This window comes from Thermobia domestica, chromosome 6, assembly GCF_964235325.1.
Source record: "Thermobia domestica chromosome 6, izTheDome1.hap1.1, whole genome shotgun sequence".
Taxonomy (NCBI): domain Eukaryota; kingdom Metazoa; phylum Arthropoda; class Insecta; order Zygentoma; family Lepismatidae; genus Thermobia; species Thermobia domestica.
This window is the reverse complement of record NC_137459.1, coordinates 246492963-246514200: the sequence shown is the minus strand read 5'-3', so window position 1 is coordinate 246514200 and position 21238 is coordinate 246492963. Positions and strand designations below refer to the sequence as shown.

The window sequence follows — 21238 nt, the reverse complement described above, 5'->3', positions numbered from 1 at the left end:
TCCCACGCTTTCGGCAACTTGTAGATCCGAAACTATGTGCGATAGCCGAAAGTTCAAGAGAACTTTTTTTCTTGTCTCAGTGGCAGGAGTCACCTCCCAAGAGTTGTAACACTTATTTTGCAACACCCGATATAAGAAATATGACTTTAAAAGTAGCTACAAACGTACATGATATTAGCAGCTTTGGAAGGAACACTCAAATTTGTAGCATATATGATCACTAGTGTAAATTTAAATACAATATATGTTCACCATTATCACTTTTTGTACGACATACTGTTTTAAACGACTCTATAGTATTAATTACCAATTACTCTCAGGATAAGTTAAAAGATACAAGAAATCAACCCCTAAGCACTTGCTTCTAATTCCCTAAATGGGACTAAAGAACTTCTATTAAATCGATAATCAGTTTTTGTACGTAACTTTCGAACCAAGAAGAAATAGCAATGTGGAGGAGGAAAAAAAATGATGCAAACCATTTTAAAATTTTGGGAGTGGACATGGTTCATGGTATCAACAAAAACAATCAACATCTAAAAGTTTCGACGACTATTTATTAATAAATTGTTACAATGAACTTTAGAAATATTTTAACAATTGTAACGTTTCTGGAATGTGATTCAAAATCCTCACATATAAACAATTATCATAGGAGTTATCTTTCATATAAAAACTACAATTGTTACAATGAACTTTACAATTGTTAAAACATTTCTAAAATTTCTGAAATAGAAATTCTCACACATAAACAATTATCATAGGAGTTATCCTCCATATAGAAACTACGTACTTACTTTTTTGAGGATAGAAACGAAAAACAGAATAATGATCCACAAATATGGATAAGAAGAAAGACAAAACAGCGACAATTAAATAATCATGAATGATAAGTACAAAATACTTAACACAGCATGTATGTAATAAAACATTACAAAAACACACTTAAAACAACAATAAAAATATAATATATATACGTATTACAACAAGAAAACATCTTCAACGAGTTTTCAGGTACACTTTGCGATCAAGGAACTGTTTTACCGGCAGCGTGAAATCTGTGCTTTTACTTCAATGTTCCTTTGCATTTCTGCCAATATAAGAGTTTGCAATTTTATCTGAAGCTATTTCCAACATTTGCTGCAAACTTGTTATTTGTTCACTACCTCTAGCAAGTCGTTCCCTGAAATTATATAAATCACGTGAGATGTAAAAACTAGTACATACAAGAACGGCAGTAGTATGAGAAATTAGCATGTACAAAATTACATAGGTAACAATGTATGTTTAATGTAAAGTATTTCAAATTTTTTAATGTGACACCATTAAGTAAGTGTACAAGGAGGGTTAAAACTTCGTAAGTACATGCTATGATAGTCTCACCTTGCTACAATGCTAGACAATACCTTACATGGATAATCACTTGAAACCAATTTCAGACCTTATAATAATAATCCACAGTACTTCTCTCATAGGGACAACTACGAATGACCTTGTTTCCTTCTCTCCTCCCTCTAAAAGAAAATTGATAAAAAATACACAGTGAACACACATTGTACACAGTAGCGTAGCTAGAACTAGGCGCTCGTGAAACGAGAATGGCGAGGTCACTACGATAGATTCAAACCTCATTAAAATCATAGCAGCAGGTATGAATGTAGTTTTAAAAAATCACATTTTCAAATCTGAAACACGTAAAAATTATAGATAGTCAAGCAACTAATTCACAATTTGTATCACAGAGCAAGACCTGGAGTACCTAGGTACCTGTCTCTCAACTAAGTGAGCTCTTATACAAACATAGATGGCAATATTGCGCAGTAGATTGTCCGATATAGTTGTATCCTTTTCGCAACTATTTTAGCTACTGGTCGCGAAATACCTTTCTCATTAAATCATAACCAGATGTATCAGTATCGTTTCCAAATAACACAAATTTGTAGTACTACGATACAACTGTTAGCCGTTAGCGTGATGCTTTTATATTCCTTACTGAATGTATATATTAATATTTTTTAACTTGAAAATCATCCGTTGCCTTTATGTTATTGTAAACCATTATTAATATTTGGCACTAAGTAAAAAAAAAAAAATAAAAAAAATAAGCACAAATAGTGATCTTCTGGAAAAAATAATTTTCCTACTCTTCAATGTGATTGATGAGTATTTGTATTTTGTACAGGTAAGTGTGCGTTATCTGCTTACATACATACTTTTAAAGGTCACTGTAACGTATAGGTCTCTTTCTATAGATTTCAGGAAAATTTTTCAATAACTGAGGACTTTGGTTCAAAAACCCGTCAAGTCCAAAAAGTGAAAGTGTAAATGAGATAGCTTCACAATGGTTTCTCGTCATCCGATTTTCTTCAAACTTGGCACATATATACTAGACCAAAAATAAATCGACACGTATTTTTTTTTTTTTTTGTTTCTTTCGGAAAATCGGTTAAGGGGGCAAAGAGTCCCTTATAAAAAAAGGGTTCTCGTGTTTAAAAGGGACACTTTAAAGAAACGAAACTCTGTCGATGCAAAGATGACATCAAAATAGAAAATACGGGTTTTGTCGCTTTTGCGAGAAAAGGGTTGCAGGGGCAATGCCCCATTCGAAATGACAGGGCCCCGCTCAATCATTACGGAAATTGGATTTCAATGGTATTGCTTCAAACCGAGATATGTTGTAGATATGGTGTTCCTAAAAAAAGTCTCAATGAGCACAACCACAAATCACTGACCGTATGGCCACTACAGGGGCACATTTTTGAAAACAGCCGAAGATAACGACATTCTGGATTTCGGTAAAAATGACAAACTTTAATATGTTGTAGATATTGTGAGCCTGAGAAAAAGTCTTAATGGGCGTAACCACCAATCACTGATTGTTTGGCCACTACGCTGTCAGTTTTTTGAAGGCAACCGAAGATAGTGATGTTCTGTATATCGGTGAAAATGACTGAAACTGTGATATGTTGTAAATGTGATCCTGAGAAAAAGTGTTATGGGTATAACCACCAATCACTGATCGTTTGGCCACTACGAGACCACTTTTCTGAAAGCAGCCGAAGATAGTGATATTCTGGATTTCGATTAAAATGACTGAAACTGTGATATGTTGTAGATGATGTGATCCTGGAAAAAAGTTTCAATAAGCACAACCACCAATCATTGACCGTTTGGCCACCACAGGGCCACATTTTTGAAAACAGCAGAAGGTAACGTTATTCTGGATTTCGGTAGAATTGCTTGAAACTATGATGTGTTGTAGAAATTGTGATCCTGAGAAAAAGTCGCAATTTGTTCAACCACCCATCACTGACCCTTTGGCCACTGCAGGGCCAAATTTTTTAAAACAGCAGAAGGTAACGTTATTTTGGGTTTCGGTGGAATTGCCGTGATATGTTGTGGATATGATCCTGAGAAAAATCTTAATTTGTACAATCATCCATCACTGACCGTTTGGCCACTACCGAACCACTTTTTTAAGTGCTAAAGGTAATGGTATTCCGAATTTCGGTGGAATTTCTTGAAACCGTGGTATGTTGTAGATATTGTAATCCTGGAAAAAATCTCAACAGGCGCAGCCACCAATCAACGACCGTTTGGCCACTACAGGGACAGTTAAAAAAAAGAAACAGAAGGTAACGGTATTCGTTATTATAGTGGAATTGCTTGAAACCGTGATATGTTGTAGATATTGTGATTCTGAGAAAAAGTCTCATAGTCACAACCACCAATCAGTGGCCATTTGGCAACTACGGAGCCACATTGTTTAACAGCAGAAGGTAAGGATACTCTGGAATTTTGGTAGGATTGTATGAAACCCTGAAAATTCATATCCCCAACCCGAAAAGGGATGGGGAGAGTAATGGCAAACATCATTTAAGCATAGCCCATATTCACATGCTCATTTCACAGGATAAAACAAAGCCCTGGAAAGCCTTAGACAACTTTTCTCAGGACCACGATATCTACAACATATCACACTTTCATTCATTTACACCGAGATAAAAAAATCGTTATACCCGGCTGTTTTTTAATGGACCTGTAGTGGCCCAATAGGGTTGCAAACTGGCCGGTTTTGGACCGGCCTGGCCGGAAATATTGCTGTTATTTTGATTAAAGCCGGTGATTGGTACAAACTTCTTACCAACCCCTTTATGACTGTTCTTTTTTTCTAAAATTTGTATCTAGTTCGAAGTATAGATTTAAAAAGTAACTTTCATTCTGTAAATTCAAAACTGTCACCTTTCCCCATCTATAAATGATTAATATGCTGTATTTTGTTCATGTGTTTAAATAATATTAAAGAAGACAGGGACTGTAACAGGGAAATTTTGAAATTTGCTTGAATTTGAATTTTATATATTTATTGAGAGTGAAAAAGGATTTCTTAAAGCCGTCCCTGTAGTTAAAGTATAAGTTTAAAGAATAAATTTCATTTTACAAATGCAAAATTGTCACGTAAAAATTAATATACTTTTGTTCATCTGTTTCAATGACTTTAAAGAAGTGGTAGTTACTGTTAAATACAATAAAATGATCATTGCGATTTCAGTTTCTCATTTATAGCATAATATATCTATTAAGCTTATTAGTGATTGTACTAAGGATATGCAGAATACAGGTGTTAGTGCACTTTTGTTCACGATAGTACATTTCCTTCCCATGAATGGGTCCGAACAGAGATATTTCACACTCAGACCTATACCATAGGGAATTTTGAGGGGAAGCTATTATTATTATTATTATTATTATTATTATTATTATTATTATTATTATTATTATTATTTTCCAGAGTTGGCAGTCCTATGGCCAAACGATCATAATCGAAGGAAAAATTAAATGAAATCTTTAAGTTTTACGTCCCACGGTTATGCCGGTTAGGCTAAAGGAGACGGTGATGATGAGAGATGAGTGAAATGGTGGAATGAATAAAGTGGGGGGAAACGGGAGAACCCCGAGAAAACCCACGAGCACGGTGTTTGCCCACCACAAAGTCACACGGCGCGAGCTGGGATCGAACCTCATAATACGATGGTTGTGTCCATTAAGACTTTCTCATTATAAGATCTTCAACATATCTCAGTTTTACTCAATCTTAACGAAATCCAGAACATTGTTATATTCGGCTGTTTTCAAGAAAGTAGCCCTGTAGTGACCAAAAGATTAGTGATTTGTGGTTGTGTCCATGGAGGCTTTTTCTCAGGATAACAATATCTAAAATATCACAGTTTCAGTCATTTTCACCGAAATACAAAACATCACTATCTTCGGTTGCTTTCAAAAAATGGCCTCGTAGTGGCCAAACGGTGAGTGAGTAGTAGTTGTGTCCATTAAGACTTTTCCTCAAGGTCACAATATTTACAACATATCTCGGTTTCAAGCAATTCCACCGAAATCCAGAATATCGTTAGCTACTGTTTCCAAAAAAGCGACACTGTAGTGGCCAAACGGTCAGTGATTGGTGGTTGTGCCTATTGAGACTTTTTCTCGGGATCACATCATCTTCAACATATCACAGATTTCGATTTAGTCATTTTAATCGAAATCCAGAATATCACTATCTTCGGCTGCTTTCAGAAAAGTGGTCTCGTAGTGGCCAAACGATCAGTGATTGGTGGTTATACCCATAACACTTTTTCTCAGGATCACATTTACAACATATCACAGTTTCAGTCATTTTCACCGATATACAGAACATCACTATCTTCGGTTGCCTTCAAAAAACTGACAGCGTAGTGGCCAAGCGTCAGTGATTTGTGGTTATGCCCGTTGAGACTTTTTCTTAGGAACATCATATCTACAACATATCACGGTTTGAAGCTATTCCAATTAAATCCAATTTCCGTAAGGATTGTGCGGAGTAATTTGTCATTTCGAAGGGGGCCATTTCCCCCTGCAACCATCTTCTCGCAAAAGCGACAAAATCCGTATTTCTTATTTTGAAGTCATTTTTGCATCGGCAGAGTTTTGTTTCTTTAAAGTGGCCCTTTTAATCAAAAGAACCCTTTTTTGAAAAGGGGCCCTTTGCCCCCTTAACCTATTTTCCGAAAGAAACCAAAAATACTTGTCGATTTATTTTTGGTCTAGTATATATGTGCCAAGTGTGAAGAAAATCGGATGACGAGAAACCCTTGTGAAGCTATCTCCTTTATACTTTCACGGTCTGGACTTGACGGGATTTGCCCCAAAGTCTTCAATTTGACCTTTTAACCTTGAGAGTGGCTCTGGATGGCTGGTTCGGTTATTGGATCTCGGTATTGAGCTAAGGTACCTATATACCAAATCTGAGCCCCCTAGTTGTTATAGGTAAAAAGTTATCGTTTACAGCGAAACATATTTCACCCCATTTGCGAATTTGTATAGCTCGTAAATCGCCATAATACATCAAGGACGAGACTACTAAATGCCATGTCGAAGAATCGCAGACTAACACATAAGCACATATATCTAAAATTGTGGCATAAACAGCATTGAGGTCAGAAATACATACCACCCTGAAGCCAGAAATGCGGTGATGGAAGCCAATGCAGTGACCACACCTCGTTGGTTGTAATATGAGGCATATGGTCGGTCAGAATCACACTTTTTTCAGTTTCCTTTAGTTCCAAGGTATTGAAATACTGATAAAATTACTTGTAGTTAATATGTAGAAAAAATTACTAAACTTCTTTTTTTAGTTTATTTTTGGTGGAGGTGGACATAGACTTTACAATGTTTTTGCTGACATTTTGAACGGAGGCCACTTTATACAGGGTAATTTTAGAGAGTCGAGACTTGTTCCGTACTCTTTCATTTCCCAACAGCTTTCCAACGATATGCTTCTTGACCCCCCCCCCCCACCTTTTGCAACTTTTGATTGATTTGATCTGAATTTGAGTTTAACGTCCCTTTCAGCAGCGAGGCTATATGAGACGTGGACCTACTGCTTAACGTGGAATCCGAACCACATGAGCTCCCACCGGGAATCGAACCCGGGTCTCCCACGCCAAAGGCGCGTACGCTAATCGCTTAGCCACGAAGGAGCTTTATTTTGAGTTGGATCCCGCCTGGGACCCAACGGGTGGTCCTCGGACAACATGTTTTGCTTTGATACATTATACTTTTAAAATAATCAAATACGTGTTTCCCTGTTTTGGCACCTGTCTCATCGTTTGCGATTTTTAGGGGTAGAAACGGATTTTCTGGACACCCTGTATTTTTCATATAACTTGCACAGCATATGCATTCGGAAAATTTTTATTGTAGTTTCGTCATAGGCGTCATTAGTGCTTTCGATTGGTATATAAACGATCTTCCACTTCGATATATAATCTCTCCCTCTTCCTTTGTTAGCATGTTAGAGATGAACTACTGGAAAAGTGAATAAAATCTTGATGTGAAATAATTTGATATAATACCGAATTAAGTTTATTTTATGTTCGTTTCAGTTACAACGGGAGTTTCAGTCTAACGGCTTTCTTGCAACTGAGTCAATCAATTTTCCATTTGTCCGCAAGTATTCTTTTTAAAATCACATTCATCTTTACCAAACTAGATGTGAATAACACTGCTGATAAAGAACTGCATCATCGTCATTTTTTCCGAGAAGAACAAGAAGAATCGCATCTAACATTTATGATGAAACTTGAAGAAATAGTTATTCTTCTTACAGTCGGTCTTAGAATTACCAAACAGATTATTACGAATGCAGGACAAAATTCAAGAGGACGAACCCCAAGGAAAATTCAGACAAAACGGACTAAATTCAAACGACATCATAGGCGCAGATTTCTTCAACTGTTATGCATCTAAAATGTTATCTGAAATTCTTCACTTTACGGAAATAACATTTTTAAAAATGCTGGAAAAACCCAATAAAAGACGTAAGACTGTTACAGTAAGTATATATTTCACATTTTGATCTTTGCTTTAAAAAAATCTTGATCAGTATTTCAGAATTAAAATAAATATTCATACATTACTCAAAATTAAAGACTGCTATATGGTATCACACAAGAACAACTTTTTAAAAATCAAATAGCATCACAGTTACTTTTCGTAATGAAAATGAATGGTCTTACGGTAATATGTTAAATGTATTTCAAATGTATTAAAGGTATAATAAATAGGAATACCCAGAACTTTTCAAATGGGTATGTGTGAAAGTAATTAAAGTTAATCTCAGGGGCGCCGATCCTGGGGGGCCAGGGGGACCGGGCCCCCCAAAGCTTATGTGGGCCCCCTATTGTATTTATGAATAGACAATATTTGGCATAATTTGAATGCAATTTGTCTTAAAATCCTCATATATATATATATATATATATATATATATATATATACAGTGAAATTGGCGCCCTTGGCTAATCTGCGATTTTATTATAACATTTTTACGTTTTATTGAGTATTCAGCATTTTAAAAGAAAGAAAAAGTTATTTCAGTTGAAAAAATACAGATAACATTTTAGAATATACGACAATTGAAGGGAAAAATAATCATATAGGGTGTACATTTTACTTTTCCCATCCTCTATGACCCGTGAACTTAAATGAAATCTCTAAGTTTTACGTTCCACGATTATGCCGGCTAGGCTAAAGGAGACGGTGATGATGAGAAATGAATTAAATTGTGGAATGAAGAAAGTAGGAGGAAATGGGAGAATCCCAAGAAAATCCACACACACGGTGTTTGTCCACCACAAGGCTCACTTGGCGCGAGCTGGGATCGAACCAAGGACTCAACGCACCAGAGGTGAACGCTCTACCACCAAGTCACCGCGGCCCTGTCCGTGAACTTAAATCTGAACTGTTACTTAGTAATGGTAAGTAACAGATAAATGCGTGTTGAACACAAAGGAAGTGTGACTCTTTGGTATATTTTTCCAATGGATTGAAATATGCCACATATGTAAAAATAAAATAAAATAAATAAATAAATAAAAAACTCGTAAATGGGATGTGAATCGCACAAGATAAAGAAACAAAAATCACAAAAGCTGTCTTCTAGGCCCACAACATCTTTCCTGTACAGGGTGTTTCAAAATTAAACTTTCGATTATAAATAATACATCAAATAAAAGAGCAACTCAAACAGTTTGTACGCACACAATGCGCATACACTGTTTCCTCTGTCTACCGTTAGAAAGCGCAAGTAGCAAAATGATGACTTTGTATTTTACATTTTGCAAACACTGAATCTATAGTTGCAGTGCAACCGTCTGTGTTGAGAATTTTAAGAGACGCTTACAACTACGTCCGTATCGTTTGCAGTTCCTACAAGCTCTAAAGCCTACACACTACGGTTTACGTGCCAACTTTGCAAATTAAATGTTGTTGCATGACGATGAAGATTTTCTGGGTCGTGTCGTCTTCAGTGATGAATCGACATTTCACTAAGTGGCGATATGAACACTCATAATGTTCGCATCTGGGGTCAGCAAATCCCCACGAGATGGTGCAGTTGCAACGAGACTCCCCTTAATTGAATGTGTTTTGTGCCATATCCCGACGAAAAGTTTGTAAACCTTTCTCGCTTATCGACTCGATGTGTGTCGTGTGAGGAATGGTGCTTACATTGAACACTTGTAGCTAAAACTGTTTGAGTTGCTCTTTCATTTGATGTATTATTTATATTTGTACACTCATGTCCAAAATGATTGTCGCATATCTATAACTGTCTTCTTGTAAGAATATAATTCGATAATGATTTTGCATGGTACTTTTAATAATGATACCATGTGTAGAATCGGGAAATGTATATTTGTGGTAAATTTCATAGGAAAAGAATTATAAATACGAAAATTAGAATGAGTAAAACAAAATGTTGCTAAATGGACAAAAAAGGTTTATTTTCGTTTTATTGTTCTTATTTACTGCTCTTTTCACATGAAATTTACCACATACATGTCTTTGCCGATTGTACACATACTAATATTATAAGAAATACCTGGTGAATTCGTTATCAAATTATACTCCTACAACAGCGTATTTATAGATATGCGACAATAATTTTGGACATGAGTGTACCTTAAATGTAATACATACTACAAAGTCTTAAAATCCCGATATTCATCTTGAAATACCCTGTATTATAAGAAGCTTACTTTCAGTTTAGGTTAGTTACATTTTAAAATACGGAAACACGCCAATAGTTTGTATTTGTAATGTGTAAATTAACAGTTAGGTTACGTTTTATAACGTCGCTAGCTTGGAAACCTGCGCTTCCGAATATTTCTTGTCAGCTAGTAACACTAAACATCAAACAGCACATGAAGAATGATGAATATGGAAACACACAAAGTAATAGTAGGTATGGTTTCTTGTATTCAATGTTTGTTAACAATTCAAATAAACGACATTAAAAGAACGCGTTCCCATTGTTACTAACTTCTCGATGAAGAACAGTTGAGAATAAATGCAAGAATAATTTGTGTTACGATATCCTGACGGAATGTTTTATATACACAGTCCGGAAATTTGCAAACGAGACAGGTTCTGTGAAAAATAAATGAATAACCCATGGAATCAATTTACCTCGGTTAATTCAAAGTAAAAATCGTTGTTCACACGTATATCTGCATGATTTAATAAGTCTTGAAATAATTTCTGGAAGTCCTGGTAGGTAAAGGTATTCAAGGTCATAGTCTGGACGGTAGCAATATCGTCAAAAAGCAATTCTTTACTCGTTCTTTCAATTTGTAGAAAAGAAAATAATGACAGAGGTGTGGTGTGTGTGTGGGGGGGTAGTAACACACACACTCTTTTGGGTCAAAAACTCACGAACAATTATTGCGTTGCGTAAGGCAATAATGCACTCTTTCCAGTTTATACTTCTCCGTTAAGAAATGAAAAATAACATGCTCACAGTTTCGGTTTCTTCAAATTCTCCGTTATTACTTGGCGAACAGCATCCTTATTCGCTCCGACGAGGTTTGATATTACCCTCATCCTTGCATTTCGGTCATTTAAAATGATATTCCGTCTTTTAGGAATTAGGTATTATACACTTTCGGGCTTTCGGCATCTATGGCCTTTTTAGCTCGTCACGTGTGAAGGGTGACATCCATCGGCGATCACACTATCCAGGAAAGTGAAGGAAGGAAGCGGAGTGGGATCTTTATGTTAGGTACCATCCCGCTATTCTCCTGGTGTGAATGAGGAAAGCCTAGGAAAAAACATCATTAAGAATGACTGGCCTGAAAAGATTTTTGCATCCTTCCAATCGAGTGTCTCCACCGGAAATCGAACCGAGATCGCTCACACCACAGATTAGAGCGTTAGTGAACACGCTACGCAGGGCCGTGTCAACCTTAGGTTGTTCTGACAGACCTGCTTGGACCTTGGCGTTCATTCTCTTCCATAAACTTCCTGCTGGTACTAAACATCTTATGTCATTCAAAAACATGGCGACGAGAAAGGAAATCGGCCCCATAAACTCCTTTCAACATCTCATATGCTTCCGCTGTAATTTTCCCTAAGGGAGCACGCAACTTGATGTTCATTTTTTGTTCCATTATTGAAATAGTAACAAGATATCACAAAACCAGTCTATACTTAGCCGCGTCTATACTGGCTGAGCTGGAAATTTCTCCACGTATTCCCAAGATCACACATAAGACTCATCATTATGCAAAATCTTGCGCGCTAATCTAACTTAGCAGAAAAAGAGCAATCTCGTTTCCTAATTGTCGTATCGTGTAAGAAAACAATATTATAATTTAAATTTCAGAGCTGAAATTCTCCTGAAATAATTTAAGTCATATGTATGTATGTATGTAACAGACAATCGGCTATCATTATACCGGACCATTTGTAAGATATGCAAAACGGTTACAACTTTTCTCTAAGAAATCACATAGACGTTCATCGAAACAATCGCATACACTGAAGTCTACTGTAGGCCTTTATTACCTAAAGAATTTCACAAGTTAAAATTTCACCTTTACTGAGTTCGTATTGTACATAAACTGAACGAAATGGACAGAAGGTATTACGTAGTTTGCAGATAATTTGTTTAGATTTGTATCACTGAAAGAAGAGAAACTGCGCAGTTATACAATGGACGTAATAGACAGATGCAGCTGTGTTTATAGATTTTTTTTTCAAGTGGATTAAAATAAGCATCCCATCAAGGATGTTATAAAATAGAAGATCTGCCCATACAGCAAAATTGTGAAGCCATACGTCACAGTTTCGCCACGTCTACTCTGCCCACTCCGCGCCACTAAGATCGCAATGTTTCGAGCCAACAATCATGGCGGAAACGAGAGTAGCCAATCAGACGTGCCGGTTGTTTCTTGGCTTCACTGAGTTCATAGGATGAAGATACGTATGGGCAGATCCTCTATTTTATAACATCCTTGCATCCCATACATTTTTACCAGTTACTGAAGTTAACACTAGATGAAAGATTAGCGCTACTGTCTATGCGATTCCAGCTATCAGAGTGTTGTCAATTGAACAGCCATTTGTTTTCCAGTTGTATGACAAATGCAGTTGCCTGCTATTCGTTTCAATGTATAAGCAATGTTATTAAGTGAAGATCCAAACAAAATTTCTGACTGAAACTCACTTAAAACATATCAATTATATATATATATATATATTACTAATGGATTAATGACGATAATATTTTCGGAGCGTGAAATAATGCAGTGTTTTTTTTAATATATACAAATTCATTAATTTTAATAGGACAGCTACCTGAAAGTGGAGTAAGAAAAACCATCCACATAAACACAGACACAGAATGCAAATGATGTAATGGCATCATAGATATTTCAGGCACCTATACACTTCCTACGGTACACGTTGCTATCTGTATATTAAAATAAGCTATTTAGATTTGATTTCCTTTGCGTGATTAATTCTGGTAAAATGAACAAATAATACACTTCACGTCTAAGCGAAATATGTTAATATGTTGTATCTACACGAAACATGTCAATGTATAAATAAAATAAAATAATGTACTTCTACGTACTAATTAAAAGACTTATCAGCAGTGTGGTAACTGAAGCACTTCGAGGTGGGGGGGAGATAGTGTGTGCCTAAAATATACTTGTGCTAAGAGAGCACACTTGCAGAAGTGGCGGATACGGGTTTGACGGCTTGGGCTACCAGTAACATTTGTAACATTATTATTATTATTATTATTATATTATTATTATTATTATTATTATTATTATTATTATTATTTTGTAATCGATTCTGGTCTCCATTCGGGCTGCCATTTAGTTGTAATCGCCCAGATATCGGGTCGCTGTTCGGGCTGCCATTTATTTGTAACCGTCTCGAGTATCGGGTCACTGTTCGGGTACCATTTATTTGTAATCTTCTGATCGTTGTCTGTCCTCCGTTGTCCTCCGTGGTCCTGTCAATAAGTATTCTCCTGAGACCTGGACTTACCTGGGTAGGACGTTGAAGGACCTCTCCAAGAAGGGATTACAAAAGTGTTTCCAAATTGCTCGTCGGTCTTAATGATGAGATGAGCATTAGGCGCCGAGAGGTTCGGATGTCTCGTCTCGAAAACGTCATCCAGACCATAACGCACACAAACATCATTCACACACACAACGAAAACACATTGGGTTAAATGACACTATACTTATTTTATTAGAATACTATTAAAAAGAAAAATGACGAAGAGAAATGATCACAACACTGAACACTGAATATATATATATATATATATATATATATTTATAATTATTTCCATTATCAAATTCGCACTTTACTTTTTACTATACTGTAGCCCTTTATCACTTTGATTTACATATAGAAGATTATAATTGAGATTTCACTATAAATGCTTTTCTCACACCACTAATGCACTTGGGGATTAGCACTGAGGGAAGTGTCGCCGGGATAATCCCACGTAGTAATCTGGTTGCTGCTAAAAAAACAGTCCTGAAGAGTCGACATGAGTCTTCAGCAAAATTAAATAGTTTTCACCTACTAGTTAATATTCTACTCTACTTTCATTCTACTAGTTAATATTTAAATAGTAGAATGGTAACCCTACTCACCACAGTAAATGGAAGATGCAGTTGTAATAATGAACGCTGAAATGGGCGATTAGCAAAAAAGGAGCCTCAGTCTGTAAGAGCTTCGCAAACTGCTGTAAGACATAAAATTTTCGTTGCGTTAACGCAAATCGCTATGGAATGAGGCTCAGGATGTCCAAAACAATTCACAGAGACTCCCAAAATTCACTGTCATTACTCGTACAGAGTATAATATCCCTTTACTCTTCGCTCACGCCCAAGAAACTGATTTCTCTAGAGGCAACTGCTGTTACCTGGCAGACTGTTCGTACGCTGTGGGGGAAGGTGAAGCGAAGGAGAATGCTCTGATATGATTCTTGTTATAGTAGCTAAAGAGTAGTTTCTGCTGCGGTGTCATATCGAAGACCTCTTAAGTTCGCGAGACAGGCTACGTTCAAAGGAGTTAGTGGATCTTTCTAAATAATACAGTTCTCAGAAAGTTGTATCATTGAAAGAAGATACTAAAGTATAAAATTATTAATATAATTTAGTTTATATTACAATAATTTTATTTTGTAATATTGTAGTGTTTTAATTTTCTAGTGTTTTAACCAATCTCGCTTATACTTTCATATAGTCAAGGCTTATGTAAACAATGAATTTATTTTTTAAAGATGATTTGAGTTCTTATAATTGAAATAATTTAGAAATTTCAGAAATTACAAACAAGAAGAAGCACAAGCTTAGTAGTACTACCGAAAAAGAAACTGTTTACTAAATCAAAGAAACTACCTCCAAAGAAGAAATCAAAGAAAGAGAAAAAATTTACTCCAGTTCCAGTTCAGAAGATGAATACTTTTGTATTTTTTGTTGGAATGCATATTCTAACAGCAAACCTCGTGAAAAGTGGGTTAAATGTACATCATGCCACTTTTGGGCTCATGAAATGTGCACTGATGGAACAGTTCCTTTCGTATGCCAGAACTGCAATTCCGACTATGATTAAGGATGCAGTTTTCGCGAAGCTACATAGCAACTAATGCAGTACTGCAATGCTATATTCTATCATTGTAACAAGCATATTTTCTGAATGGCTATGAAAATAGTTTTGATCTGTTTCACAATTTGTATAGAATTCACATTATATGATAGCTAATTAATTTCATAAATGCTAAAATAAAACTTAGAATAATATATTTCCCTTGTTTCAATCAACCTTACAGTGTGTTTCAACCTGGCCCGTGAACGGTGACACTTGTAGACCTGAAGAAAATCGTGTTTTACTCCGTAATGTGGACCAATAAAAGGATGAAACTGTATATAATACGATGTGAGATTTCAAACTTTAATTTGGTTCATTTTTTGTGAATTTCAAATACATATTACAAAGGTTATGTGGGCAAATGTTAAGAATGTTTCAACCAGGCCCGGTCTCCCCTACATAGCGTATTAAGGTGCTTGGGTACCCTCTGTGAGAGCACTACGTAAAGTGTGCTCATAATTGTAATTTGTGTAATCACTAGAGTACAACGTTAAATTTAAGTTACGATATGCATAACTGCAATTATGATAATTATTTATTCAAAGTAGTTAACCTTCTAGTTTAAAAGGGGTGTATTATCAGGGGTGTAGCCAGCAGGTTTGTGTAGGGGGGCCGTCGTTTTTGAGGGGGGCAGCTACAATGTACAAAGCCAAAAAATGTGTTGCTGCTAGTGTTTTTGAGGCCTGAAAGAAAGGAAAATTTTGGTTTCCTTCTGGAAAACTGAAAACACTATTTTTGCTTATTATTATTATTATTATTATTATTCATAAATTATATTCAAGATAGTTTTTATTATGCTTAATCAAGAACTACTGCCCGGGATTAAACGCTATACTTTTGTGCATAACTATAAAAGTAACCAAGAAAGTTCTGTCCCTTTCCGTGGAGGTCTGTGTTCAATTGGACCTCACACCGTGAGTTGAATGCGAGTGGAGATAAGGCGAACATCAGTTGCTGGTGTGGGTACATCCAACATATTTCCTGGTTGTGGCAATTCCGACACACCGTGAACTTGCGTAAAGACAGAGGGAACATGGGACATCCACAGAGAGTCATAAGAGCATGTATGCTGAACGAGTTCAAATGGAGGTCAAACGCCGCTGTAGCGGGACAGAAGATATGCCAGGCCTTTGGTGAGGGTGTCGTGACGACGCGGACATTACAGCGATGGTTTAACAAGTTTAAGGACGATGACGAAACACCCGAAAACACCACGTGCCAGAATACCAACACATGTACAGAGAGGAACTGGGACTACAATTCAGTGTGTGGAGAAACCATTTGGCAGCACATGTATCAACTTGTGAAGCACTACAAGTTGGGTCGATGGGTCTCACATATTTTGACTCCGGGCCAGAAGGCAACGCGGCAGTCGCCTGTGTTTATTTACTGTTTCGGAGCCATTTCTGGACAGGACGTTGACATGTGATAAAAAGTGTGTTCTATACGAAGCTCCACGGCGCCGTCATCATTGGTTAGCATCCCATGAACCGATTTCAAAACAGCCGAAACCAGCACTGTACCAGAAGAAGGTCCTTCTGTGTGTTTGGTGCATCGTGCATCGGGAACTGCTACCAGCTGGTCAGAGTATCAATGCAACTGTGTAGTCTCAACAGTTGAGCTGTGCTCAACAAAAACTCAAAACTCTGGAGCCATCACGTCTGAATTGCAAATGGGTCCTCGTTTACGGGACAACGCTAAGACCCACGTGGCTAGGATGACTCAGAACACCATTTTCCGCCTTGGATGGGAAACAATATTGCAACCACTATATTCCCCGGGTATTGCACCGTCCGATTATCACCTGTTCCATTCTTTGGACAATCAGCTTTGAGGACCTCAGTTCAAATCCCTAGTTAAAGATCAAAATGCACCTGATACTTTCTTCGTTTCACGGCCCACCAAGTTCTACCGCGATGGATTCCATGGCCTTCCAGAACGTTTTCAGAAGGTCGTCATGCTGATGGGGACTATTTTTGATCTTCCAGGTTAGGTGACATATCGATTTTCGAAGGTAGTGGGTGAAAAAGCAACAAAACTTTTCTTGGTTACCTTTATATTTAAATTTAAGACCTTGTATACAGAACCTACCTACACAACATTGATTTTCTTTGAAATTTCACTTAATTTCTTTACGGTTTCCTAACAAAAATATTTATTTATTATTCGTGACTAAAAAAACATAATTATTTTATTACACTGAGTAGAAATAAAAGAGAGCGAATGAAATCCAATTGAATAAAGGCATTCTTTCTCACCAAATTTTCCATCCTCTATGTCTTTTAGAACACTTGTTAAAGCATATAAAATGATACTGTACTTACAAATCAGTTTAGTACCTTTGTTTTATGGCTGTATTTGTAGTACCTTGTTAAAATGTTTGCCTTCAAACTGTTAATATAAATCGTAGTAAATTGTGTAATCTGCTGTCACAAAAAAGTATCCTATTTTTGATCAGTATAAGGAAGATACTATACTATTTTTCGATCGGTATGGAAAAACAATATTTCTCCATACTATTTTACTATAAATTATTAATTGTCAATAAACTTTGTTACTTTTAAATGAATGAAGCGAGATAATTTTTCTATGATGTTATAAAAGCTGGACATTTGGGGGGGGCCAGGAAACTATTTGGGGGGCCTGGCCTCAATGGGCCCCACCTTGGCTACACCCCTGTGTATTATACAAAAAAGATAGAACAGATATTTGTAAAAAAAAAAGCAAACTATCTTATATCCATTATTTACAGTAAAATAGTTTTTAACGAAACACAGAACTAAACCTGAGATACTGCAACACATCTCAACCTGTTCCCTGTTCAGATGTTACTTTTCAGCGTTTCGGATAATTCACAGTACTAAAACTTCATACTCTGTCTTCTTTAGAGATGCAAGGGCTCGGAAAAAAAAACCCTGCTTTTTTTAAAAGAAAAAAAAACTTTTTTCTGCTTCGCTTTTTTGCTTGGGAAATTTTGGGCTGTTTTCAAAATTTTCTTTAAATTGATAAAGCAGACTTTGCTTCACTTCTCTACAGCACAAAAACTCATTTAATTAGTGGTTGATGTAGGTAATAATATAAAACCTTAAATAAACCATGAATTTCGAAAAGATTTTTTAAAAATTGTTAACATATTTATATTATGAATTCCTAAGGATTAACCAATAGACGTAATAATTTTTTAACCTCTTATACACAAAAGTAAGTACGTTTATTTTAAAAAATAATACACAAATAACTAGCAAAATTGTATGTAGTATTTTTACTTCAAAATATCACACATCCTCTTTTTGAAACAAAATAAAATAAACATGAGAGAAATACATTTATATGATAATCTTAAAGGCTGCACATCAAGAGCTTGGTTTCGGGTGGTTCTGCACATTCTTGAAACTTTTAAGTTTTAACTTTCATATACATTGTATGAAATATACGTGAACAAATTTTTCATTCATTGATCACGTACGTAATAATCTGCTACCACCTATTAGGTGCTTCGGATCTGCAAAATCGGTAAAATTCCGAATTCCATAATGCACTGACTGTTCCTAAAGCTTGTTTAGAATCGGGCAAGTACCGAATTTTCTGTTCATGGATCATATGCGTAATAGACCATTAATCTGATCGTGTGGTTTCCTAGGCTTATAACCAACATTACGGTTTACCCAGTCCTGAAGATTTCTGAATTTTTAATGACCGGAATTCAACTTTTTTGCTTAAAAAAAAAAACCCTATGGAATACATTTAAGAAGAGTGGGAAAAATCAATCACTGTTTCAATTCACAAGAAAGGCGATAAAGCTTATTGTAATAAGTAGCGAGGCATTTCTCTTAACATTATATTGACAAGATTGATTCCATACGCAGAAGAAATTATTGGAGATTATCAGCGTGGATTTAGGGAAATCGATCAACTATCGACCTGATATTTACTATTCGATAAATACTCGAAAAGAAATGGGAGTATATTACCCAGTACATCAGCTGTTTATTAATTTTAAAAAGGTTTACGACTTAATTAGGAGGGAAGTATTGTACAATTCTTACAGAATTCGGAATACCGAAAAAAGCTAGTTAGATTAATTAAAATTTGTTTAAATGAATCCCAGAGTAAAGTCCGGGTAGAAAAATTCTTGTCCATGAGCTTCAACGTCGATAATGGTCTCAAACAAGGAGATGCGTTGTCGCCATTATTATTCAGCATTGTTCCGGAGTACGCTATAAGGAAAATTAAAGATAGCAACCAGGCCCTAGAGCTGAATGGTATTCATCAGGTTATGGCGTATGCTGATGATGTAAATTTAATAGGGGATGATAGAACAATAGAAAGAAATGCATAGGCCTTACTAAACGCTTGAAGCGACATTGGTTTAGAAGTAAATGCAGAGAAAACTAAATACATGGAAGTTCACCGGGATCATAATACTGCAAATTGTGGATACGTTAAAATATCAAATAAATCTTTCGACAAACTGGATACTTTCAAATATCTGGGATCAATATCACCAGACCAAAATCATATCCACAAAGAAATTGAATGTCGACTGAAATCAGGAAATTCGTGTTATTATTCAGTTCAAAATATTTTGTCGTCGCGAATTCTGTCGAGGAATTTAAAGCTTAAAATATATAAAACGATAATCATGCCTGTTGTTCTGTATGGTTGTGAAACATGGTCGCTTGCGATGAGGGAAGAATGCAAACTAAAAGTATTTGAAAATAAAATCCTGAGACGAATATTCGGACCCAAGAGGAACGGGAATGGGGGAAACTTCATAACGAAGAATTGCATAATATATACGGTTTACTAAACATCGTTACAGTCATCAAGTCTAGGAGGCTCAGGTAGGCATGTCATACAGCCAGAATGGAAGAAGGTAGGAACGCTCTCAAAGTTTTAACTGGAAATCCAATCTGAAAACGTGCATTAGGAAAACCTAGGGACAGATGAGAGGACAATATTAAGATGGATCTCGCAGAAATAGGAATACAAAGTAAAAACTGGATCCAGTTGGCTAAGGATCAGTCAGTGGAGGGCTTTTGTGAACTCGGCATTCCATAAGCCATAGAGAGAGAGAGAATATATTTAAGTTAAGCACAACTGCACAACATCCATGAGTGAGTGGTTAGTTTTTGCACTTCTATCGGGAAGTCCGGGATTCAACCCCGAATTCGACCATTTTGACAAAAGTTTTTCTTACTTCCATCTGTGAATGTAGAGATAATGCGTGTACTGTGAATCCTGGCCGACTTCCTTTATCGTTTTTAAATCGTTGTTATTACTAATTACCAGCAGTGACGGATTTGCGAAGGGGTTATAGGGTGGGGATGTCTTACAGATTGAAGCCTGTACCCCGAAATTACGGAATTTGTAAAACAATTGAAATATTTGTTATGCCTTTACTCATAAACTTCAAGCTCTCCTCAAATAAAAATTAGGTATTTTTAGAAAAACTAAACATTAATATAAAAAAATAAAATACTTTTCTAAATCCGCCACTGATTATCAGTATAAAATGGTCTTCAAGGTTGTATCCCGAAGATTATTGCTGAATACAAACAAAACGAAATATTAGTTATGTCTATACTCATAAACTTCAAGCTCCTCCCAAATAAAAATTAGGAAATTTTAGAAAAACCAAACATTAAGCAGAGAAACACCTCCCAAAATACTTTTCTGAATCCACTACTGATTATTTCTATAAAACTGTATTCAAGGTTGTATCCGGAAGATTATTGCTAAATCACTGCACAGCAACAGTATAACAAGAATGTGGAAGTACGCACAGTACAGTACAACAGATATACTGACAAACGTTCGCTCTGACGGATATATTGAAAAACAAAAGTTTAACTTATGTGCTAGAAGCTAGAATAGGTCTACTAATCTCTAGGAAATGAAACACGGATGACTAAAAAGAAATGATGTAGAAAAGAAAAAAATGTCGATAACTCATAAGTTGAAATAAAGTTAAATATCCTCTACAATTGCCTTCAAATACTACGTACTGTATGTTTACCTTAATTCACAAAACATATGCTCCATCCATCATGATGGTGAATTCCAGAGCGAAATATGGTATTTAGGTCATGAAATCTTATTTAACTTTAGAGTATACTATAAGAAAGCTATTCAAATAGAAAAAATCATGAAAATGAAAAGAGCCAAAATTTCGCCGGCTTTTTATGTGCAAAAAACTATCGATTCAAAAAAGCCGGCTTTTCTTGCATCT

The 21238-nt window shown here is 36.0% G+C and overlaps 1 protein-coding gene across 1 annotated transcript in view; it reads right to left on the bottom strand.

Annotated features, from left to right (window-relative positions):
- Nucleotides 1-527: 527 nt before the first annotated feature.
- Nucleotides 528-21238, bottom strand: part of LOC145688461 (uncharacterized) — a 239993-nt gene continuing 219282 nt past the window's right edge. Inside the window, exon 15 of the mRNA XM_081762724.1 lies at nt 528-1183. Within this exon, the coding sequence (XP_081618850.1) occupies nt 1072-1183 (112 nt within the window). The 3' untranslated portion in view covers nt 528-1071. The remainder of the gene's footprint in view (nt 1184-21238) is intronic.